The sequence below is a fragment of the Artemia sp. Qi Xiang Cuo genome, chromosome 1 (genome assembly GCF_049724085.1).
Source record: "Artemia sp. Qi Xiang Cuo chromosome 1, ASM4972408v1, whole genome shotgun sequence".
NCBI classification, from domain to species: Eukaryota; Metazoa; Arthropoda; class Branchiopoda; order Anostraca; family Artemiidae; genus Artemia; species Artemia sp. Qi Xiang Cuo.
Genome location: NC_142794.1, coordinates 6,695,910 through 6,722,879, shown reverse-complemented (window position 1 = coordinate 6,722,879; position 26,970 = coordinate 6,695,910). Strand labels below are relative to the sequence as shown.

General features: G+C 35.7%; 1 protein-coding gene across 1 annotated transcript in view; it reads left to right on the top strand.

Moving 5' to 3' along the window:
- The first annotated feature begins 9,706 nt into the window (after positions 1 to 9,706).
- Positions 9,707 to 26,970, top strand: part of LOC148955965 (uncharacterized) — a 76,354-nt gene continuing 59,090 nt past the window's right edge. Inside the window, exon 1 of the mRNA XM_089088117.1 lies at positions 9,707 to 9,980. Coding sequence (XP_088944243.1) covers positions 9,713 to 9,980 — 268 coding nt within the window. The 5' untranslated portion in view covers positions 9,707 to 9,712. The remainder of the gene's footprint in view (positions 9,981 to 26,970) is intronic.

Sequence of the window (26,970 nt, the reverse complement as noted above, 5' to 3'; positions counted from 1 at the left end):
GAAAAGGGCCCGGGATTTTTAAGAAAAAGAATAAATAACTTTATTATGCGTAAATTGAATAGCATTTGATTCCTGAGTTTAGTATATTTCTCGTAAATTTTAACTTTTGCTTTACTTAAAATGGGGGGGGGGGGAGGGGCTTCTTTGAGACAAATGTTTTCTAGACAAAATTATGGCTAGGTTAGGTTGGGAGTACTAATTTTTATTCTGTGAAAAAGGGGCAAATTATTTTGAAACTAATTTTTTCTCTTCTTTTTAAGGCAAATTATGAAGAATGCGTGCCCCCTCCATCCAAGAAAGCCAGAGATGACGAGACAGCCCCATCAGTACCAGCCCCAATGCAGCCTGGCAGAAAGTTAAAGAGAGAGTGGGCGGGTAACTACAATGCCGAAGCTATGCAAGATCATGAAATAGCCGGCCCAGTCGCACAAGAACATAGCGACGCCGGCCCGTCCACCTTCCATCATACAGTGCCTGGGCCTTCAAGAGCTGCCCCACTTATGCAAGGTCAGGAAGTGGCCCTCCAGCATGCACTACCTGGTCCTTCGGGTGCCCAAGTGCAGCCGGGATATGCAAATGTAAGCGTTTTTTTCCTACCTATCTATTTATTCATTTTTCAGTCCTTTTCAATCCCAATATAAACTTATCTCTGTGAGATATTAACCCTCACCCCCCCAACCATTGTTTTAAATTTATCTCCCTCGGAGATATCCAAATGTAATTTTTTACAATGAAACCACTCCTTTCTCTGCTCCCCCTCCCTCGGAGATATCTAAATATAATTTTTTACAATGAAACCACTCTTTTCTCTGCTCCCCCTCCCTCGGAGATATCTAAATGTAATTTTTTGCAATGAAACCACTCTTTTCTCTGCTCCCTCCTCCCTTGGAGAGATCTAAATGTAATTTTTTGCAAAGAAACCGCTCTTTTCTAATCTTTGCTATCGCTTCGATATCTCATAAGCGAATATTTTTAGGTAATTTCTATTAATAATCACTGCCTTTGAAACTCAAAATGCTATTTTTTCTAATCTTTGCTATTTTCTATGCATTCCCCCCTATCTCTTCGCTGTTATCTCATAAGCGAATATTTTTCAAGGGTAATTTCAATTCATGCTCGCCATTTGAAACTCAAATCCCCTATTTTTCACAATTGATTAACACAAAGTTTCAAGAGAAGGAACTGAGTGAGATTATTCACATTTATCTATTTGTCGCATATGGACCCCATAATTTGCGCAAGGATATTTTAAAATAACTTTGAATCTTAAAAACCCTTGCCAATATTTTAGTGTTGTGGAAACATTGTTGACGATATACGGTTCTCGAATCTGATTGTACTGTTTCCCAGGTAATATGCTTGGAAACAGAACAGACACGCGATTAAAAATAATCTAGGCTCATTTGGAGTCATAGACAACCTGTACGGGGAGTAGGCGAAACGACTTATACCGCCTAACAATACGGTTTTTTGGGGCATTAGGTAAACGGCTGGGAGCCGCGGAGCCCGGAATGCGCCGATGGGTCCGGGGAGTGCTGTGGGGGCATGGTTAGGGCAGTGCCGGGGGGATGCACCACGGGTCAGGGAAGTGCCACAGGGATGCGCCACGGGTCAGGGGAGCGTTTGGGGGAGCGCCGCGGGTGAGGGAAGCGCCACAGGGATGCGCCACGGGCCCGAGAAGCATCGCGGGAAGCGATGCGGGGCCCGAGAAGCGCCACAGGGATGTGCTGTGGCTCCGAAAAGCGCCACGGGTGGTCTGGGAAGTGCTGTGGGACAAGGTTAGGGGGGGCGCTGGGGGGGGGGAGCGCCAAAAAAAAAAAAAAATTGAACACTTTGAAAATAAACGAAAAAATTGTCGCCTTATATGTCATATCTTAGATTATCTTCAGTTGAATTAACCAAATGTTATTAAGCAATAATAATCCAAATTTTAAAAACAGTAGGGATGATTTGAACACTTCTGAAAATAAGTTATTTTTCACTTATATATTTTCCTGGGTCCAAACTTGTTATCTCCCACCAGCCCGTCAGGTGGAGCAGGAGAGGAGGCACACGTGAAGCCCCCTAACAATTCACTATGTGATGATTTACATCAAATTCAAGATAATATTGACGACTGTTTAGGTTAATTTTTAAATGTTGATTATAGCGCAGTTGAGCTGGTAGACTTGAGTCCAAACACATTGCAAATTTTAGACGATTTTACCCGGTACTTAACTGGTAACCCACAACCCGCCTATACCCTCTCGACTCCACTTCGAACAACTGACGTGGAGCAGTTGCCCGATATTGTTGAACAGCGGGGGGGAGGGGATAATATACCCGAGGGGGATACAACTCTCCCAGACTTTCAGCTGTCCAACAGAATTTTAAATAATATAGTTGTTTTCACTGCAACGTTTGGTGATCCCTTTAATACACTTATGGCAGGAAAATTTGTTTTTGATCCTGTAAAAATTGTACACAACTATGTACACAAAATTCGTGAACGACTTGATTACGAAAGTAAGTTGGGGGGTAGGTAGTCAATGAATGTTTAAAGTTTTCTTCAAGTTTTCGAGTTATCTGAGTGACAAAGCTAAGTTTATTGCAATTATGTGCAGTACTAGACTCTGGTTGTGTATCCGAATTTGGAAAATGTGGAGGTAGCTTTTTTGGAGTATATCAATCAAATTATAACGCATCTTAAGAACTTTAACGAAAATAGAAGTGGATCTCTAGTTCTTTTTGTTGAAAATTTAAGTTTAAATATATGTAAATTTAAGAAAGATTTTATTTTAAGAGGGGGGCATTGGGGCACGGGCATAGAATTAAAATATAATCCAGATCTAGAGGGTTGTAAAGGTGTCCAGCGGATCTGTTTTGAAATATCAAAAGTGTTTCCGATATGCTTTCCTCATCTCAGCATTCGAGCCTCTAGCTCGGGACGCAACCAAGAAGAATTTGTATCACTGGGCTGTACATGGGAAGGAAGGGTCCAGTTTTCCAATTGTATATTTTTCATGCTTAGAAGGGAAATATCCAGTGACGCTAAGATCCCTTGACATTTTTGAACGGACTCCTGTTCCCTTGAATATCGTCGTTACTGTGGTACAGTATGAAACAGAATTTGAAGATGGGACTCGTTTAAAAAAGAAGGGGGTGGTTGGTTCCGGACGTAACCAGACTGTTGAGGGTTACTAAAACTTGGTTTGGTTGCTAAATACATCACAAATCGAACCAAACGTCAGTTGGCCTTTGGGCACTATCACTAATCGTAATAGATTACTGGGGGGTGGTAAGATTAGGCGGGTACGATTATAATGTCGAACATGCTTGGCACAATTCTGTAGTGATATGAAACTATAGGATCATATGAAGCATTGTAGACAACATGGCTACCAGACAGTGGAAACGGTTTCAGGGGATAGGGCCATTCAACGATTTAAAATATTTCAAAATACCCTTTTCCAGTGCAACAAAATATCTTTAGATTGTGAGGCGAAGTGAGTGGAGGTGAACGACCCCAAATATTCAAACCTAGTCAAAGAACATCTGGCCATTGCAGTGCCCTACGCCCACGCACACAGAGACAGTTCTAACACCATTCGACTGTTAGAAATAGTTGAAACATTGGATGAGGGGGAGTGCATGGACAAGGCATTGACTAAACTGATTGGCACGGCTAATGGTGCAATTTCTCGTTTGAGAAATACTCATTATCAATTTGTTCTTGCCGCAGCGCATTGAATAGATATTAAACAACAAACCAGAGGGGCTGTTTGGCAAGGGGATTGGGTAGAAGTTTATCCGTGCACTCCCAGGCCCCGAGGGGGGCGAGGACCAGGCCGAGCCCAGAACAATGTAGGGCCGGCCCTCGCCTTGGGAGGTCGGACTTTGAGGGTGGGAGTTCATCAATAGTGTAATTTAAATGTTAGCCAGCAGTTTTTTATACCTGTTTTTATTCATAATTCCAATTATGATTTAAATTTTATTTGACCAGCCCTGGCACGGCGGCAGCTGGATTGTGGTGGAGTAGATTGTCCATGGGTAAATAGTTCATTAATCTACAACATTATTCACAAATCATCCGAGACGTTACTGCTTCTTGAGCTTAAATGGCTGGCTGTGTATATTGGGCATACGTGTTGGAATAAAATCAGGTTTTTTGATTCTTTTAGTTTTTTACCCATGGCATTGAGTCAATTGATTCAAGTGCAAAAAAGCGACAATTTTGATAGCTTTCCCTTGCTTAAACAGCACTGTCCAGACAGTGAAATGTATGACCTGTTGACCTGCAAAGGTGTATATTCATACGACTATTTCTGTTTTGGCGCACGCTTAAGGGAGGTGAAACTACCTCCAATTGAAGCTTTTTACAATTCACTGACCAACAGTGAATGCACAGCCGAGGAGTATGAGTTTGCCAAGAAGGTGTGGTCCAAGGGGGATTGTAAAAATGGGTGGGATTATTGTAGACATTACTTGGCCAGTGACGTTCTAACTCTGTTGGATATAATCTGTAAGAACACAGACCAGATCTATTCAGAGTTCGGGTTAGATATAGGCTATTATTTTTCTACACCCCATTTAGTGATGGATTTAATTTTAAAAATTAGCAGCGAGGAAATAGGTCTAATCACCGACGTAGATCAACACCTTTTTGTAGAGCGTTCAATGCGGGGAGGTTATGTTTTTCATGGGGACCGTGTCTTGTCAACCGATCTGATTGGACAAAGCACTGGTGTAAAGTCAACTGCAGCGTTCTTTAACATAAGGTCGTGAGATCCCTCAACACTGCCCAACTGCCCTTGGCCGTGTAGGGCATCCCAATGGCTTGGGGAACCTTGTGAGTTCCCCGACCTGAAACCCGTTAAAAAAAACGGGTCACCCGAATTGTTCTTTGTAAGAAGTATTAACAGTCTACTGTTGCGTCACGACTTATACAAAGATTGTATTTTACCCTGTATTACGGGACCGGTAAGCAGTGGCGCGTTGAGTCCCTCCACGCGATTAGCTGCTGAGGAGATGGGGATGTAACCGACTCGCTGATTGGCTGAGAAGGAAACACGTGATCTAACTGTTTCCGGGAAACTCATAACATTTGGCGAGAGCAACAACAACAAATACTATTTCTGGACACCATGACATTCGCGATCGATTACGCAATCAAGTTGTCGGAAATTCACTTCCCCCTCGAGTCCTAGATCAATAACATTGTTCCCGTTAGAATTCAATGCGCATGTGCAACCTTCGTTCCGGAGTTATTACACATAGAAACATCAAATAAATCGACCTTGGAAAAAGAGGTCATTGACTGATTACGCAATCATTCTCCCTAGGGAGGCTATGCCCTTATTTGGGGTGCAAAAAAGTTATAGGTGGCAGCAGGGGTGCGTGACACGAGTTATAGGGTCACTTCTACTAACGTCGACAGTCATAACATCGATACGTCATAACATCTAAAAAATTTTTAGATGTTATGACGTATAGATCTTATGACTGTCGACGTTCTGACGGTTGGGAGTTCTGACGAATTTTCGTTATTGAAAAAAAATTATAAGTTTATATAATAGTTTAGAAACAAATTTCGGCTATATATTTGCACATAAGGGGGTGGGGATAAAGCATAGCATATATTAAATACGTAACCTAACCCAACCTAGGCACCTTTCCCCCCTAAACCCCCAGAAACTAAAGTTTTGACATGTTATGACGTGTCGATGTTATTACTGTCGACGTTCTGACGAGTAGCGATTATGACTGTCGATGTCCTGACGTGTCGATGTTCTAACGGATTTTCCTTGTCGACGAAATGACGTTTAGTGCTGGTGACGGTTAGATGAAATGGTGGCACCCCGTTTCAGATCGGTTACCAGTATTTGGGATAGTGAAATTTGCAAAGAAACCCTCAAAAGTAGATAAATATATGAAAAAAAAAGAAATCATAGGTGAAATCTACAAAATCTTAAGCTGAAGCGGCATGGGTCCAAAGATTATAATATAAATTTGGGCTAAATATATGCATATTAGGGGGGAGGGTGACCAAGCCCCCACCCCCACCTAATTTGGAAATATATAGCCCAAATTATATAAATCTAATGTATTCTGTCACCCGCCACTTATTTTCCCCTGAGCGTAAGCTAATTGTTTCTTAATACAGACAGATAAAACCGGTTTATTCTCGAGTTTTACACAGCATAAACTTGAGTGTTGGTGGTATAATACATAAGTACCTAGACAATATTTTATGCAAATGAATCGTACTCATTATATGTAAAACGTTCATAAATTCACTGATAAAATTATAAAGGATAACTACTAATAAATAAAATATAGTAGTAAAATAATATATATATATATAATCGAATAATATAAATCGAATAATATAATCGAATAATATATATAATATAATAATATAATCGAATAATATAAAATAATAAAATATATATATAATCGAAAGAATGAGGACAAATTTACAAACATACGTGCAGGCATTATAAAGCTACCCTCCATATCATTTGCATCACTGATTGTTGAAGACCCTTTTTTCCCGCGGTCAATCTGCAACACCTGGAAGGTTTTAATTTTGAGGAAAAGTACGAATTTCCTCCTATTGTAATTGGATATTTTGCATGTGATTACCTCCTACCCTGTATATAATAGTTCCTACTACAAATTGGTTTTACGTACCTTGTAACCCGGGGCCGGTATAACCTTCTATTATGTATCATCGCCTACAAGCAATTAAAAGCTTTATGAATCTATTCCGTCCGAAAATTTCTTGATAAAATTACTAATTTTCGGATTATTACATGGTGTCGTTGCACTTACCCAATATTATTATGCAATTTGTACATTTTACTTCAATTTGATTGACATAAATTTAATTGAAATCAAATAGTTTGATTGAACAATTATGGTGACGTTCGAAAGACGTACTTTGAATAACTTTTCTTTACGAATCTAAAAATTTTGTTTGTGGCGAGAGATTTCGTAGCGCTCTATTAATTCTAAGAAAATTGAATAAAAAACGTTAAAAGGGAAAACCGTGCACACATGGGGGGCGGGGAAGGTACTTGGACATTATGTGGGTCTTTCCAAAAAGTATAGTTTGGTTAATGCTAATGAAATAAAATAAAATAGGATTAATATTTAATAGTTTATAAACAAATTTGGGCTATATATTTACACATTAGGGGGTTTGCAAAGCATAGCATATATTAAATACGTAATCTAATCTAACCTAGGTACCTTCCCCCCCCCTAAACCCCAAAAAACAACAGTTTGAATATCGTATACGCAATAAAAACCACGCTATCATTTATTCCTCTATAGCGGTTAACCCGCCAAAAACGTGTTTTTTGTGACTGGTTTCTTTGTAAAGGCCCATATAGTGCCCAAGTAACCAGGGGAATCTAACAATTATGGTGATATTCGGAAGACATGCTTTTCTGAATAAATTTCCTTCACGTTTCCAAGGATTTCGTTTGGGGTAAGAGCTTTCATAACCCTCCGTTAATTCTAAAAAAACTGAAAAAATAAAGCTTTAAAAGGGAGAGCCATTTATACATGGGGGGGGGGGGAGATCAAACAATTATGGTGACATTTGTGAGACGTACTTATTTCAACAAATTTCCTTCACGAATCTAAGTATTTCGTTTGGGACCAGAGCTTTCACTGCCCTCCATTAGTTTTCAAGAAATTTGAAAAAAAGAATAAGAAAAAAAAAGAACAAAAAAAAAAAAAAAGAAAAAAGCGTTAACCAGGAAAACCATGCAAACATGGTGGGATGGGGGCTTCTGTCCCGTGTCCCCCAAATAACCTTGACATTTGTATGACCTTGAATTTACTAAAGGCAAAAATGCATAAGTCTTAACATGTAAAGTAGAGGGCAAATTTAAACCCGAAATAGAGCAGAAATTAGCTCGTACAAGATTCCAGGCTATCCTAAATTACCCTAACTTAACGGAGAAATCAAATGAACGGGAACAGAAATTTCAGTGAACACCTTGCACAAGCTTAAAATCCCCACAATATTAAGGGTGGTATTCCTGCCCCTCAAACCCGCAAAGGCTAAAATTCTTTAGCCTAAAGTTCTTCTGTTTTTTTTCTTCTGAAAACTGAATTGAAAGTGTAGTTAAAACATCGAGTTTTACCTTTCAAGGGGAATACAATAGATTTAATTAATAAAAGATCTAAAGCCGAACTGGCCAGCCATGACAAAAAACCCAAAGAAATGAATATAAAGACGACAAACGGGTCTATGGCCAGTAAATAAAAACGAAGAAAAAACAACAAAAATCAAACGAATATTTCGCCCATATCTAAAAAGGGGTCTTCAGCGTAGAAAAAAAAACAAAACAATGAAACTAAAAAATATATGTAAAACTAAAATAGACTAACCTAAAATATGTAATTTACAATTACTTAACATTTACAATTTGTAGCTACCTTCATCAAAAAACAACAAAAATCAAACGAATATTTCGCCCGTATCTAACAAGTCGTCTTCAGCATAGAAAAAAAACAAACAACTAAAACTAAAAAATATATGTAAAACTAAAATAGACTAACCTAAAATATATAATATACAATTACTTAACAATTATTTAGATTTAATTGAAAGTTACTTTGGTCACTTGACTTTCAGTCAACAAAAGTACGAAGAACAAAAGGGGTTTTGTTCTTTTTTGGTTTTATTGGTCGCATGTTGTTGTGAGTCTTTTTTCTTTCATATATTTTTTTGTCTTGCTGAGGACAGCCCTTGGACATAGGGCCGAAATATTCATTCAAATTATCTCCACTGTCTTACAAAAAGATTTCTCGTTTTATTCTTCGTATCTTTTGTTGTTTGTTATGGAAAGGCAGTGTGGTCTTCGTCGCTATTTTTGACTTTCAGTGTATACAAGTAAGTGGGTTTGAAAGAAAGAAAGAATTTATTGTATTAGATTAGTAAAACTACATCGATTGTTACAAATATATTGATAATGAAAAAAAGGGATGGCTGAAAATTAGAGCAGTATTTGTTCCTTTACGCTAAACCCTCTCCCCCATGGTTTCAAGTACTTACCAAGTAATCTGCTGTTGCATTTTGAAGCGATTGCTGTCTTTATTAGGGTGTTCGTTATTTGTTTTATTAGTGTTTACAGTAAGGCTATATCTTACTCTATATATTTGCTAAGTGCCCATAACACCCAGCCAATCATAAACATTATAACAACCGCGTGGTGTTTCTGATCCTGACAAGAAAGTAAACTTTTTTTTTTTACTGAAGGCAAGCAAGTATTTCTCATTATATACATTGCATATAGTCAACATGCATAGTCTTTGTAAACAGTCAATCAGGAGGAGGAAGGGGACTTAAAATTTTGTTTGGGGGGAAAGGGGCAAAATAACTTTCCTCTGGTCCCCAGAGAAGAGTATAAGCTCTGGTGGCTTTTCTTTGCATGCTTGTCGCAGGAGCATCTACTATATTACATAATGTTTATCGTATTCTTGTCTCTGTAACATCTTTTGCCAATAGCATGCCTGAATTAAGGCTGGGAGTTGTGCTTGTAATTGTTCTTATTTATTCTGTCTATGCTCCACTTTTCTTTTTTAATAGGCTCTCAAAACTTTGTAATTCGTTTATCATATTTACATGAATGGACCAAATTACCTTTAATTTTCAAAATTTTGATTTTTCCAGGCTGTCTTTACTCATATTCATTTATTTCAGTATCAATCCGAGATGAAAAAAATTGATCATATGGAATCACAAGGTTTGAACATCGGAAGACATGTAACAGCACATCCTCAGTATCAGATGATGCACCCGACATCAACTGCACCTTCAAGTTTCGGAATACCACTAATCCCAAATATTCCCCTCCTGTCCATGTCAGTGTCAACTGAACGATATAATAATCAACCAGCTGAGCAGGATACAACAGAAGAATCAGGGAGTGAAGATGAGGGTGCGTCGACAGTCGAAGAGACCGGCGGAGAGTCAAACAGTGGTAAGTTAGGTCATTTGAGGTCTTGTTTTGATATTAATTGCTTATCCTTTTGAAGAAATATAAGAGTTTTCTACTAGCGTGTTTGAAATTGAAAAATAACATGAAAAATAAAATAACGTTGCCAAGAAATCACGTTGAAAAATAACTAGAAAAATAACGTGAATTCACCGTCAGCATTTTTAACCTTACTTTTGAAATAACTGTTAATGTATCTTGGCTATGTTTAATTTTTCTAAAAGAACATGTTATATTTCTTGATTTAAGAAGTCTTCTAATATTTTTATATTCATTTAATGTCGAGGGAGTATTGGGTATGTTTTAGTTTAAATTTTGCTAAATTTTTGCTCAATCAGCTCTTCAATCGGTAAAAAAATGCGTTAGCCATAAGCAGTTCGCCTGTAGAAGTTTTATGGGGGGGGGGGGGCAGATTTAGCCAGAAATGAAAATGAGATCTGTTCTGGAGCTATTAGATTCTAAAACAAAATAAAAAACGTGAAATAAAAAAGTATTTAGGATGTTTGTCTTACATATGTCGTACTTTTCTTAAAAAAAAAAAGAAAAGTCTTCCTTTCTTTTCTATGATATTATTTTTTTTTCGAAGAACCTAACTTGTTCTTTTGTAAAGCCTAACTTGTCCCTCAGATTTTGAAAGATAAATGCCATGCAGCAATTTTCTTAAATTTCCCTTTCACTTCGTCCAATGATGTCGTGGCGCATTTAGCACCCAATTTTCTTTCAGCTATATCTTGTTTTGGTTTGTGTACACTTATGCTTGTCTGGCTTTTGCTTGTGCCTGTCTGTTTCGTTATTTTTCTGAGATTCATCCTTGTGAGTTTTTAAGTTGGCTTAATCCTTCCCATTATTCATTCCGGCTTTTTGACTTTTATTAGCTAAACTTTCAGTGCACCGAAATTCTTTGCCTCGGAAATAAATACATAAAATGAGAATAACTTATCTGAGATTAGCTTTCAGTACAATAAATTATATGCAAAAATATATGCTATATCCCCCTTCTTTGAATTTCTAAGATATAATTTGGCATTGCTGGAAGTTCTGTTAATATTCCCCTAAGCTCTACTTTAATCCCCAAAGCACGTCCAAGAGCGTTCCTTCCAGCTTCATTAAAGGTCAAAAAAGTTCACTAAATAAATGCTAAAACTGGGAGAAACTCGTAAGGACTTTTATACTGAGCTCGACTTCTGAATAGGACAAGATTTAGCTGATGCTTTTGCTCTGCAGAAAGTAGCTAATAAATTCCTAGATCATAATGTTGAAAAGAACTTTTATGTCTTCTGTTGCAATGACAAGATTTACTAAAGACTATGAAATTTTGTTTTAGTAATTCTTGTAAAACATAAAATTCGATGTTGTGGTAATTTTTTTGAAACTACTCTTCGTGTTTTAGCCCAGATCCTGAAGGGACTATGACCATGGGCGTACGCAGATTCTTTTCTAGGGAGGGGGGCAGCCGATTCTGTGATGAAGAGAGGGGGGCTGAAGTCATATTGGCAGTTCACAAAAGCTTACTCTGCCAGCAAGTTCTATCATACATATGAAATCTTTATTAATAAGTAATCACCAAAAATCGTAAATCATCAATAAGCTTCAGGATTAATAAATCTTCTTGGATTAGAACTTAATCTTTCCAAGACATTATGGATAATTGCTTCTTGTTTGACTTTTATTCTGTCATTCCAGCAGTTTATTTCCAGCTTTTTCAACCATCTACCTTTTATCAACTGCTTTTTAGCCATCTACCTTTTTTTAACTGCTTTTTCAACCATCTGCTTTTTCAGCCATATCTAGTGTAAATTTGAAGTTCTGGGGTGGGGGCAGCTGCCCCCCTCTGCCCCCCTTCCGTACGCTCATACATATGACTGAACTCCTCACAGGCCTAAAGAGTAGTAGTTGGGGTTGTGATCCATTTTAGTCTGTATGAAATAGCTAATAAATTCCTGGTGCACAATGTTGAAGAGAACTTTCATGTCGTCTCTTGTAATGGTACGATTTGCTTATGACTAAGAAATATTGCTGTCGTAACTCTAATAAAAAAAAATCGTTGTTGGTTTGAAAGTCACCCTTTTTTAAACCGGGATAGGTGACTAGCCCATCGCCAAACCTTCTTCCTTTCCCGGCTTGGGACAGATTACTCCTTAACACCCCGAAAGGCGTGAATCCTTAAAAGGAGAGTGATGTAGTGATGTAGCTGGCAGCATTAGGGCCACATGGCGGTTTGCGTACTGGGTCCTCCTACGGTGTTTGAAGGCATGGACGGCAGACAGTGACGCTTGGCCGATTTCAAGAGGAAGATGTACACTGTGAGGAATAATTGGGGAATAACTGGGCCCATAAGGTCGTCGTGGAGGAGTCCCCACTGTCGCCTTGTACGCCAACCCGCGCGAGAGGAAATGATTCAGATTAAATAAGTAAGTAATAAGGAACAATCTATGATGTTATAGTAATTTAATTCAAACTATTCCTCGTGTTTCACCTCAGATCCTGAAGAAAATAAGGAGACCCCTATATAGGCCTGAACAGGGCTATTTATGGCTTTAGTCCTCTCTGATCAGCAGGAAGTAGCTAGTAAATTCTGGGCATAATAAATTCCTAGATCATAATGTTAAAAAGAACTTGCATGCCCTCTACTGCAATGGCATGATTTACTAAAAACTATCAAATTTTGTTTCATTAATTCTAATAAAGAATAATCCATGATGAAAATGAGACTAATCTGCCCCTAAGGTCTGGTGATTTTCTAATTTTCAATAATATACTTTGATAATCATTCAATTTTCTTGTTTTTTCTGTTTTGACAAAGTTGAGCCTCTTCAAAGTGAAATCTCCTTCTGAAATATGGTTTCACGTAAATGCCTGGGCTATTCTATTTAATAGCCCGTTTAATCGCTCATATTCCATTTAATAGCCCGTTCTTCATTCTATTTCTTATTGCTGCTAAGGCACTACCTTCTTCATTTTTTTATTTTTTTATTTTTAATAAAAAAAAATGATTTAAAATGGATAATCACAGGTAAGCTATACAATGGTGTGTAGTTGTGCAGCAGCTGTAGTTGTGCAGGGAAGGTAGACGAGGGGGGAAGAGGCTATTGGGAAGGTAGAGCAGCCCCCCTCGTATACAGGATATTTTATGTACTTTTTAAGCTTTAATGTTGCTTAATTTCAATTGATTTTTTTCCAATGCCAGGATAGATTAAATAAACAAAATACTCCATCCCTCTCATGCACAAAAAGTACTTCTGTCGCTACTTTTACCAGGTACACTCACTACTAGTTACAGTGCTGCCAGGTTTAACTAGCTTCAGTCAATTAGGCTAAAAAAATTGGATTTAGCAACCGTGCATGACAAGAATTAGCCCTATTAGATGGAAAATATGTAATTCAGTAGAAGAAGTAGCACAATTTAGCTAATTTGGGCTAAAGATTTTGATCATCTTGGTGGGCAAGGCCGTGTCCAGGATTTTTTTTGTCGGAGGGGGTTTTACTCAAAGATTTTTTTCGGGGGGTTTTACACACACACAAAAACTCTTGTGTGAAAACGCATACAAAATTTGTCTATATCGATTTTTGTTATGTTTTTACGAGTGAAAAAAACATTAGGGGGGGGGGTCCAAACCCCCCTCTGGGTACGGCCTTGTTGGTGGGTATAATCCTACAGAAATGGCGAAATGAATTAGGGCATGGTTTAGAATAGACTGTGATTGTCCAGTCTTTCATTCAATATAATTTTTTCTATTCCCATTTCCTCTTATCGCTTAATTCAGTCCCTAAACAATCTTAAAACCATCCAAAAGGCGTATTTTCTATACGTGATTTACATTTTTTACAAAAATTAAAAACAGTTTCTGTAAATGGAGATATGGCTGTAATTTCGTTTCTCTTTCGTGTCTATACTCGATTGTCCAGAACTATCTCTAGGGATGTATAAAACTATGTCAGGTCGCGCATAAAATTAGAAATGGGAAGTGACGACTCCATCAGAATGTTTGTAACAGAAGCTATCCTAAGTTTAATGTATAACTTTATGAGATTTTAAGTACCTTGTATTGTAGGAGTAACGAAGAGATCATGGTTGCACCATTTGTTGCAACCTAGCAAAAAACGAAGTTCAGGCCATAGTAGCCAAGAATTAAAAAAAAAAACACTTTTTGAAAAAAGAAATGTCAAGTGAGAAAAATTGCATTTGAAGCTGATTCAGGAAAGGTGACTGTTATTTCGACTTGTCTTAATGGTAAGAGCTTCTTGGGGAAACAAGTGTATATAATTTATCTTTGAAATAGCTAGTGAGTATTGATAATGACTAACATTCCTTTTTTAAATAAAATTTTAGACAGGCATGAAGGAGGGGCGATTATAAACTTGGTCCTCCTGTACTGTTCATAATTTTACTGTTTCCTTATATTATTTTTATCTTTTTGTTGAACTTGCCCTTCTCCTGAAATTCAGAGTCTCTCCAGTTATTTCTACCCTGCTTATATGTTCATATAAATCATTCCCTAAGCGATCTTTTTTTTTTTACAGAGACTCCATTTTATGATTCATCACTTTTCTGAGTATTTTTCTCAGTGAATTATAAAATCCATATGGAGCTACAAAACCCCCGACGCTAATTCCTCCATACCTGCCTCAACCCATCCTCTCTTACTTTTCAAAAAAAAACTTGTCTATAAACTTTATCTGGGATTTAGACTCTTGTGTCGCACTTTTTCTCAGATTCTTCAAGAGACCAAGAAAACATCGCTAAGCTCAAATAAGCATCCAAGTTTTCTTGGGACAATAACTTTGAATCTAACCAGGGCCGTATCCAGGATTTTTGATTAGAGAGGGGGGTACAAAAACCGGGGGGAGGGATGGGTAGAATACAAAAATATTGTTGATCATCAAGCTTTTTGTGTGCAAAAAAGTGTTTGCGTTTTTTTTTACTTTTGTAAGATTCGGACAAAATTTTTGTGTGGTTTGTTCAAACCGGGTATCCCCCTGGATACGACCATGGATCTATGACTCCTTTATATATTGGATCTATGACTCCGGTATATATTACTTCAGTATATTATTACGTTGTATGTTTGACCGATTATATATAATCGGTCAAACATGACCGATTATATAATCGATTATATATAATCGGTATAATCGGTCGAAATATGTGATCATATTTCGAAGCAAGCTATACATTAATACGTTAAATCAGTTTTCGCAAAACTAAAAAGAAAATAGATCTGCATGGTTTTGCTATCCATTGGCGATGTTTAACTTATATTAGGTTCTAAAGTGAGGCCCCAACCAGGGATTTTGAATAAAATTTTCTGGGGGTTTATTTGAGAAACGATTTCTCGACAATGACTGTCGTGTTTCTCGACTGTTATGGCACATATGTCAGGTACGGTAACTACTGTTAACCAATTAAAAATATCCGAAGAAATAAGTCTTCTCCCCCTTCCGATTAAGGGTGAATTTTAGTCATTTGAAGTTTCAACGTAGCTTTTGACTTGTAATTGGACAAAAAAAATTTTTTTTCTTTTTAAACTAGATTTCTCTTCGTCAATTTTTTTTCAATTAAACGTCGTTTTTTGCTTATCCCACAAAATATAGGGGCTTTCATCATTCATTTAGACCAGCTCTTTACTGTTAAAGTTAAGTTATAATTATTTTTTTTTACTCGAAGCAGGTAATAATCTCGTGAAATAATTTCAAAGTAGCGTTTTAATGTTAGGAAATTTTCAAAAATACATTTTATTATTTTTATTATTATAGTAATTATATTAATAATTTTATTATAGTTATTATTATAGTAATATATTATTATCATTATTTTATATTATAATAATATTATTATTATTGGGCACACGTGATGCCCAAGAAGAGTGTTTTAATACCCAAATCTTTGATAAGTCCTGATTTATCTGGATTGAAATAATCTGTGAAATGTGTCTTAAATTAAAAAAAAAACAACATTGCTTAAAATTCCGCTCAAATAATTGGAATACTACTTTCAAAATATACTGTCACTACGATTACTAACAACTCACCGCAGCACCAAGCCGCCTAAAGCCAACACATCTACGCACGCTCCTTTCACATCCCAACAAATGTAGAGCCAAAAATAAAACACAGATCCAGATTTCATAACATAGAGCCAAAGAAAATTACACTCAATCCAAATTGTTGAAAACTTTCTTTTTAAAAACACAGAGACAAATATAAAACCCAGAGCCGAAAAATGCATTTCAAAACATGGAGCCAAACATAGTAGACTCAAACGGTGGCCGGCGTTTACCCCCCCCCCTCGCAGAAAACACCCCCGCAGAAAATACCCCCCCCCCCACCCCGCCCCGGAATCTCAAAGTTTATGTTATTTTACTATGTTCATGGCCGTATATTTGGCTTTAAAATACACTTTTCTATCTATCTATCTAATATGCAGGATAATTGTACAAAACACATTTTGCATGCAGACCCGCTATACTTTACATCCCCCCCCAATATGCAAATCTATAGCCCAAATTGATTTCCAAAGTAACGAAGAACTTATTTTCCATGGGGGGTATGGGGAGGGAAAAATTATCTTTGTCAATGCTAAGACAGGCCTATGCCATATCGTAAGCCATATAATTAAAGAAGAAGTGGAGACTGGAGCTTGAAAAACGCCTTCCCAGGGGGGGGGTGTACGAAAGGATTTTTTCGGTGGGAGGTATACAAAATAGCTTAAAAAACACATAAAAAATTTGTTCACATTCATTTTGTTACGTTTTTCAGAATCGGACAAACATTTCGGGGGAGGGGTCAAGCCCCATAACCCCCTTCTGTGTACGGCCTTGCTATACCGAATTTCGATAATATATTATACCTGGCTTAGCCGAACTACGGAAGGACTAATAATAGATGTTTTATTGTATATGTCCAGGCATAACCAAAGAAAATCAACTAACTGTATTGAAAAGACGAGACATTGTGGATAATACCCTACCTTAAGGCACGAACACTGGAATTGTTTAGAAGGAGAGGGGTGTAATAGAAAATTATTAACTTTAATAAAAAGTGCCAAGAAATGTGGAAAAAATTAGCATTTTTAGGGGGGCAGCACCCCCTTCTCTGCGTACTTGCATGCCTTACATGTATTGTACATCAGAATGCTTCACAATTCAACATAAAAGATGTTTGTTTAAAGGTTAAATTTTGCATTTACCTTCAATAACTAAATTTATCAGTACCTGTTGTTTGGATTGGTTCTGAATAATGTAATCTCTTTAAAAATTGCACTTACGTTTGAATTTTTATCATCTACAATGCATTTCCAAGTTAAAAGAAAATTGTATGACCCTACTCAAAAGGGAAATGAAACAGAGGGGGATGATTTATTCAAGCAGGTGGGGTAACAAGTAACCATGGAAACACACAAAATCCCTCTCGGACATTTGTTGACAGGCATCCTTGCGTTTCTGCAAAGGGGGCCAAATATTTATTATCCCTATTTTTTATTATCTTTTTTTCTGTGAACTCTGAGCGGGGGTGAAGAAATTGAATAGAAATTAGAGCACTGTATACTGATTGTGACATAAATGGCAGGGTTAATGTAGTTATCAGTTTAGAATATTAGGAAGGGATGAAATGCGACGGTTTTGCCTCAGAAGTATGTAACGGCACAAAGTTATAGTCTTTTGGGAAATTTAGCTTTGAAACATACCCCCTTTATAGCAGTGGAGGGAAAATTATTTTCTTTGTTCAGTTGGACAATGTGTATTTTATTTTAATTTGGTTTTTGGTACTCTAATATGGTGACTATTGTATTAACAATGTTCTAATTCTTTAATTAGATTATGTGATAACTATACTAATATTTTGTAATTTTCTAGTATATAGTATAAAAATAATATTATTATACAACTTTATTAATCTAATTTTATAAAAACCCTAATAATATTCAAATTTTCTTGACTGACATACTAGTTTTACTCCAGTTGTTTAAAATTTATTTTCAGATTATAAAGCAGCTTTGAAGCAATACCTTAGATGCAATAGTTAAACAATATAAAGAAGATTATTTTTCCAATATATACAATCAGGCCAGTAAATTAAGACTGGGAAACCTTTCCTTTTTGAGGAAATAATTCCAGAAAGAGCCACCGGATACCTCGTTGAGGTCCAAGTGTTCTATTAGTAAAAATGTGGTTCTAGGATATGTGACCCCCTTCTTGCAGAAGGGGATCACTTGGATTTCCATTATTTGTGACTAGCGGAAAGCTTCCAGACCGTTATTCGCAAGAAGAGCAGAATTTGCTAGACTTGGAAAGCAAATCAAGAATACAAGCGAAGTGATTTTTAACATCAAATTCAAATTAATACGCTTGTGAATACAATAAAATCCAATTTTGACTTTTTTTTCCTTCATGTTCTTATCAATTATTCAAGAAATTAATACCATTTATGAAAACCATAATGACTTAAACCCATTATTGATACTGGTCTACACATAAAAATTTATTAATACAATGGAAGCGTGGTCAATTTTTAAAAAACTTGCTTTTTTTGTCTCGTTATTCACGATTAGCCGGCAAAATTTTCACTAACCTGTCTTATAAGACAGTTCGCTTTCCATTGTTTTTTTTTTTTTTTTTTTTGCGACAAGCACTTTTTCCCCGCTAAGACACGTCTCGTCAAAAAATCCCCTAAAAGTAGCAGTGACGTATGGAAAGCGTTGGGTTTTCCAGTTTGCACCACCAAGTATACATCTAGGAGTGTCACTTTTTTTCACCGCAGCGTACCTCCATGCACCAAGTACGGTTCAATGCTGCCACCCGCGTGGTGCATCATGTGGTGTATGCCATTTTTAAAGTCAACACTTAATGAAAAATGAGAGTAAATGTTATTTCCTAGCAAATACAAGCAAAAACGGGACATTTAACATTTCTGTTGATGTTACCATCGAAATAGCAAGGCTGATAACCACATTTTCTGCTTTTATTTATTTTTTTTATACAGAGAATTTTAAGGCGGCCCAACCTAACTGATCAATCTATTTTGCCAGATGGGGTGCATTTGCACCATCTTGGCCCTTTTTGAGGTGGCTTGGTATTGCATTGTTCAAATAAGCACATTTTCCAAGAAAATTTTTTGAAACGTTGCCCCTTCTGTGTACCTCTACTCTGGAAATGATACCATTGATACAATTTTTCTTTCAGGAGTGTACATTTGGGTAAAGCTGCATATTTTATTTTTAAATTTAGAGATTAAATGTAGCGAATTTGCGGGGCGTATTTAGCTATCTAGAGGCTGCTGAAAAGATCTGATGAAAAATCTCTTGAAAATTCCGGATTCGGTACCCCGTAATAAGTCTATGCATATAATAAGTCTGCTCTGCATGACTGACGGAACAAAAGCGAGCAATTGACGTTCGGAAACCAGTTTGACTTGCGTAGCCCTATTGAAATTCATTAATTCCGTAAAATGGGGGAAACTGAAGAAAAGATAAAAATTGCCTATTCATTTTCCACTGGTAGAACGAACCTTTTGAATATGAGTACTGTAATAAGAAATTAAAACACATGAATGATTTCTCACACGGAAACATGATCTGGAATAAAATTGATGGAGATGAAAAATGAATGTAAATTATTGAATGAGTGACATAACAAGCGAAATAGCTAACTCAGTCAAATTAATTGGTCTTGCCAGTCTTGAAGCACCAAAAATTGCTCATTATTAAATAAAATTATAATTTAAGTATATTAAATTCCTAGAAATATTCAAAGAAAAACATTTATTATCCCTGAACCCATCTTAGGTTCATATATATATAATATATATATATATATATATATATATATATATATATATATATATATATATATATATATATATATATATATATATATATATGATGTATATATATTCATTATATATATTATTTATATAAAATATATATAATATTATATAATATATATATTATTTTTTCATTTCTTCGCTGAAAGTACAAAAAAAAGATATGTTTCAAAATCAAGATTGTCCATTTGCTCCCCCTATACCCTAATTCTTACCCATAGTTTCATACATCTTAACGTGCTTTTACGAATTTTCTTGTGGTTAACCCTCAAAGGAATCATAGTTTGAATTCTCCTACCCTCATCCTGCTGTTAAAGAAAAAATGAAAATTAAATTTAGAGTTTAAGCCAACGTTTTTTTAGAAAGATATTAAGTGATATTTTTTTTAAATTTACTTTTTGATGGCTGTTAACTCGTAAGTTATGTTTTAAACCGAAGTTCCAAATCAGAATAAGCAGCGTTATCATATTGTCATAAAATAAAGCTTTTGCGTATTCTTTTAATTGTAGATGGTACTAGTACTAGTGCCCCCAGCATTGATTAAACTAAATACAGCTGGTACACTTCGGTATTTATTTGAAATTTACAAGAGATGGTTAAACTTCTAACCATCCGAATAGTTAAATTGGGCAGAGCTAAATAGCATAGGTATCCAATGGCGACTAAGTAAAACTTGCTAGGAGTAAAACCTCACAACCAGTGGCGGATCCAGGGGGGTGAGGGGGTGCCCCCTAGCGTAGTCTAAAATAGTGTAATTTACTTAATTAACTCAAGTTTGTGTTAATTAAACTTGCTCATAACGCAAGTTTGTCGGATCAACCTATTTTGCGCCCCCCCTAAACTTTTTATCGGATCAACCTATTTTGCGTCCCCTCCTAAAAAAAATCCTGGATCCGCCCCTGCTCACAACGAAGCAGCAACAAAACGGAATTTCTTTATGAAAAATTGATAAGTTTCGAAAACAAATTAATAAGCTTTTCCTAGAATGCCTTCCACGCTTGATCAGAGCTTGAATCTCCATGTCCATTCTATATTTTTAATTCTTGAATAGTTTGCTTATGCTGATTGTGATGATTATGATGTCTTAGGGATCTTTATGTTAGTCTAGTGTGAAAGGGTTTGTTTAAGTGTTAATTTGTGAAAGCCGCATAAAATCATCTATGGAAATTGAAGATCCTCCGCAATAGAAATGCACCAGAAAAAAGATGGAAGTATTGTAACATAACAAATTGGAATCTCCAGGCCTGTGCTTGGAAAGAACTCAGATTGTCTCCATGTCCTCATAAAGATGTATGGTTGTGACTAATAGCGTCTTGACTTTTATTCCTCCCCTTCCGTTCCCCCTCCCCCAACAAAAAAATGTATCTTTAATATTATGGCTTATATGATTTTTAGTCTTCAAGCCACAAAGTCAACTGGCGTTAACTGATTTCGTTGTATATTTTACCGCCCATTCAATTCCTCTATACCACTAAGCGCGTGCTCTTTCAAAAAAGAGCTCACCCCTTTCCCTTAATCTATTTTAACCCCATCAGTGAGTGATTGCATAATGATCTACTTATCTTCTTATAAAAGGGGTAATCCAAAAAAATATGTTTGATGGAGTTGTCCCCAGGCTAAAGCGTTAAATAGGGTAATGCCTTTTTTTATGTGATAGAAAAAAAATGTTGGGCACACGCATCAATGGATCTGCGGAAAGGGTTATGTCAATAAATTTTCAGGCAATCCTTTTATCCTTCATAAGTGGCAGCGTCGAGTCAGCAAAAGTAAATATAGGGATTTGCATATTGTAGCAAGGAGATAACATGAGTGTCGCAATTGCCGAATGGGTATTTTTGTTTAAACTGAATTGTTCAAGACTAACATTTAATAAATCGAATTATTTTAAATCTTAAATGACGCTTTAGAAGCTATAAAACCATCTGAAATGAAAAACTTTTCGATTATTTCCCTTGAAACGGGCACTGTCCAAATTTTAAAGAAAATGGATGATTATTTTTGGTCGGTACGAATTACCGGCCAAATAATAAGGGTCCATAGCCGAATAAAAATTAATAAGGGTCCATAGCCGAATAAAAATTAATAAGGGTCCATAGCCGAATAGTTATCTTCAAAAGTCAAATTTGGGGCCTTAAGACATCTGGATGATAATGCTGCTTTATTTTAAAGCAAAATTTTTAAATATGTGTCGAAAACCGAAGAGTCTTTCATATAATGTTGACTAAAAAAGGTTTCCTTTCTAGTGCCACTACACTACCCTTAAAGTTTGATTCAATATTGAAATTTGTGCCTTGAAACCTCTAAATAAAACCAACGCTGTTTTGTCTTCAACCGTTGATTGCTTGAGAACCATTCATCTAGATTTGGCTCAGAATTAGTTTGAGCCCAGTCAAGCTAATATTAAAGACCATTGCAAGAGTCGAATTCAGGACCTTCGTATTAGAACTTCGACGTGTTATCTACTGCGCTAGGCAGGCTTGTTAACACCAAAAGAAACGAAATTATAAGAAATACTACTTGCACACACACACATACATATATATATATATATATACATATATATATATATATATATATATATATATATATATATATATATATATATATATATATATATATATATATATATATATAAATATATATACATACATATATATATATATATATATATATATATATATATATATATATATATATATATATATATATACATATATATATACACATTACTTTTTTTGTTTTTACTCACATTTCAAATTGAAGCTTTTGTCTGTTCTTATTTTCGCCATTAGAGATTTTAAATAAAAAGCAAAGGAATATTAGGATGTATTTTTAAACGTATCAGGATTTCAGAGTGACACGGCCTCAAAGGCGCGCACCCCACTCGCCCCTCCCCTGGATCCGCCACTGACTCCGCCTGAAGTGCACTAAGATGAATTTTTTCATGTCTTTCTGCTTCTTCCGTACCTGGAAATTTGTAATTTAGCCTACTCACGTATTACTCAAAAGTAAATTTTGAAAAAAAGACGCGTGTCGAAATTTTGCTTAAATTAGCCTTTTTTAATGTGCCACCACTTTAGAATGAGAATAAGTTTCTTTTACAGTTTGATTAAAAACTACGGTTGCAATATATTGCAATCTGGTCTTACAAGCTAATTTGTAATTTGATAGCATATTTGATTAGTTTAATAATTACAAGATCATTAAGATATTATGCATGCGGAGATATGTCTGCTTTATTGCGCAAACACGATATGCTTAAGATTTTCGTGTCCTATTAGATTGCATCCAATTATAGACATTCATTAATAATGGTTTTTCTATCTGGTTTTGGGCGATTTCACACACGCAAAAAAAAGATATAAAAAACTTTTTTTTTATAAATGAATTCCGATTTTTGAAGATGACGTTTCTGAGTCAATAAAAATTCAATAAAAAAAAGAATCTTGAGGAATCTTCTCTTTGGCATAACTACCCACACCACAGATTTTTTTTTAGTGGGTTTTAAGGAATTTTAGACGGTTTGATTTTAATACCACTAATATCAAGACTAGCGGCGCTCTAAGTTTCTCTGGTGATAAAAGTCTTGGTACAAAAAATACTTTCAAGAGAGAACTTCTTCCAAGACAGGTTTTGGATCTAGGAGGCAGTTTTAGAGGCACGTCACCCAGAAGTTCGAAAGTTGTACTAAATACTTGGCAGGATGAGCGAAAAGTAACTCATCCCAATTTTACTTTTTACTTCCTGCCAAATTTACTTTTTTCCTTACTTTTTTACCTTTTACTTTTTTCCTTACTTTTTACTTTACTTCCTGCTAATTTTACTTCAGCACCAATTTTTGTTGGTGCTCTTCCCTCTAAACATCAATTTTGTACCTGCTCCTCTTCCAAGACGCCAAGCCAGTATAGAATAGGTCGTGAAAATAAATAAAATAATAAAAGTGGTACAAGAGAAATTTCGAGGCTCGTATTTTTTTTTTAATTTATCCTTTAATTCAGACTGAGGGTGTAAATTATCCCCCCAGTTCTCTAGTAAAAATAAATAAAAATGGTCAGTTATTTTTTGATTGTAATGGCCAACAACTACTTTAGAAAAATTCAAATTGAACCGAAAAATCGATTGATCTTTTTTCAATGTCTATTTTTTCCTGAAAAATTGATTTTTAAATTTTCAAGTATTAAGTATTAATATTCTTTAATCACTTTAAATTTACTTTTTGTTACATTAAAATACAACTATTTATATTCTTCTTTAAATTTGTCAAGTATCATTGTGCCAACTAATTTTTCATTCTTGTTTAAGTTGTCCTAATTACAAATAACCTTTGACCAATAAGAGATGCAAGATTGACCCCATCCCCAAATGTAAACAAACAAATAGAAGTACGATTTTCTATGAGCCACGACCTACAAAAATACCTAAAGGGGATTTGCTTGATTGTTGACCCTCTCTTCATGAATTAATTTCAGTAATAATTTGAACAAATTAAACTGTGCTTTTTAGTTTAGTCAGGAAATATAAAATTCGCAGCATAAAATAGACGTTTGCATCTTTTTACTGCCTATTAAAATCATCTACGTATTTTTGCGTCTACGAAAACATGATTTTGCTTTTTAAAGAGTAAGGATCTGTGCATCAAGTCAAGTTTTGCATGTGAAGGATTTTTTTTTCTTTTGAAATGGATTAAATAAAAAAATAATTTTTTTCAACTGAAAGTAAGGAGCAACATTAAAACTTAAAATGAACAGAAATTATTACGTATATAAAGGGGGTGGCCCCCTCCTCAACACCTCACTCTTTACGCTAAAAAAAACGTCTTATTGTTCTAATTAAACGGCCCTTGTGTTTCAGGAGTCATTATTAAAAAATTGGGACACAATTCAAACCTTAGCGTAAAGAGTGAGGTGTTTAGGAGGGGGTGGCCGCCTTTATATACGTAATAATCTCTGTTCGTTTTAAGTTTTACTGTTGCTCCTTACTTTCAGTTGGAAAAACTTTTTTTTCTTTAATGTCTGATCGTTTTTTAAATAATGCCAGGAAATCTGGCCCAACCTCCACAGAGAAACCCCTCCCCACGGAAATATCCTCTAGACAATTCGAACCTGTTAAAAATATGCTCCGAAAAATTTCACTTAACCACTCCATGTGTAAAAACAAGACGGAAAAGAGAAAGTAAGACATGTAAAAAGAATTTTGTGCAATAATTTCGTAAAACTTGCCCAGTCTGTAATTTTTCCTGACAAGTTCACTCCCTGTGAACTTCTCTCCCCATCGAAAATTCTTCCGTGGAAACCCCTAGCATAAAATTTGCCCCCCCCCCCCACCCGAAAACGTATGCCTAGATCACAATAACAAATACTATGCGCAACCAAGGGAAAAATTTTATAAATTAAAGACCTTTCCCTTAGGGCTGTGGGAGTGGCATGTTATACCCAAAGGCGTAGATATTGGGCCTTTCGACTATGATGAAAAAATGGCTATCTCAAAATTTTGATCAGACGATTTTGGTAAAAACGGGGCGGGGGAGGGGGACTAGTTGCCCTCCAATTTTTTTCACTTAAAAAACGTATTAGAACTTTTAATCTCCGTTCGAATGAGCCCTCTCCCGATGTTCTAGGACCACTAGGTCGATACGATCACCTCTGAAAAAAAACACGCATCCGTGATCTTTCTTCTGGCAAAAAAATACAAAATTCCACATTTTTGCAGATAGGAGCTTGAAACCTATAGAGTTCTCTGATATGCTGATTCTGATGGTGTAATTTCATTGAGATCACTTGATATTTAGGGGCTGTTTCTCCCTTATTTCAAAAATCAAGAAAATTTTCTCAGGCTTGTAGCCTTTGATGGATAAGACTAAACCTAATGAAACTTATATATTTGAAATCAACATAAGAAAGCCGATTCTTTTTATGTATCTATTGGTATCAAAGTTCCAGTTTTTAGAGTTTCGGTTACTATTGAGCCGGGTCACTCCCTTACTTACAGTTCGTTACCACGAACTTTTTAAAAACTAACCAAATCCTTTGCAATTTTTATTTTGTTGGCCACCTTTTTTGCAAGAACATTTTGTTGGTTACTTTGCTGCAACAAAGGAATCCATAGTTGAGGGTAGAGGGGCTTTTAATATAAAATCTACAAAAATCGCAAAATTTTGCAATGAAAGGGAAAACATGACAGGTACTTACGTGCTGTATCGACTACACCTATGAAGTAAAGTTAGGTTAATCATAATTAAGTATACCAAAACATGATGAGAACTAAATACTCTAGAAACAAAATTATGGAAACTACAACAGAAAATTATGGAAAGGAGGCCGCCCACAACGCATCATATTGAATACCTAACCACCTCTATATATTAAACATTTAATTAAAATATACCTGTAAAGTAGTTTCCCTCGCTCAGGATAAGCTGATCATCTTTGAGTAGACACAGAAAACCGGTTTCATTACGGATCAAGAACGAAGTGTGGTCCCTATAACACGCAAATACCAGAGTCCTCAGCTACAAATAAATTGCTGTAAAAGCGTTGTATTATAAACTAAGACCGAACTCTAAATGGAAAGAAAGAGAAATCTGGAGAAGGTACAACAGGAAAAGTTTTGCGAAAGCACAGGATGGCTGTCCCTAAGCCCCATTGCATTTTATGGTGAGAAAACCATGAAACAAAGATTTGCACCGCCGTTTTGGTATGGTGCCGTACCTTTTGCCTTTTTCTATAAGAATTACTATTAGTTAAGTTTGTCATAACAGAAAATTGGAAAATTTTGGGTTTATTTCCCCAAATGTTAATTAATCCTTCGTAATGTTAATTTGTAATAAAATCTATTTAGGAAATAATATTGGCAAAGTAAATAATCAATTTATTATAAATAATCAATTATATAAAATAATACAAAAATATATATATAAATAATCAATTTAATATATATAATCAATTTATTATTATTACAATTATAATTAATTAATTGACAACCGACAATAATCAATTCATATGGTACTGCCCGGCACTTATACAGGAAAGAGCTTTGAGTTCTTGCCTCCACTAGGATAACGATATCTACAATTTATCAATAGCATGTTATATTTCGAATGAATTTGCATTTTCTTTACTTTTTTTATTTTGAACCTTCCCCTCCCCCTAAATTTGTA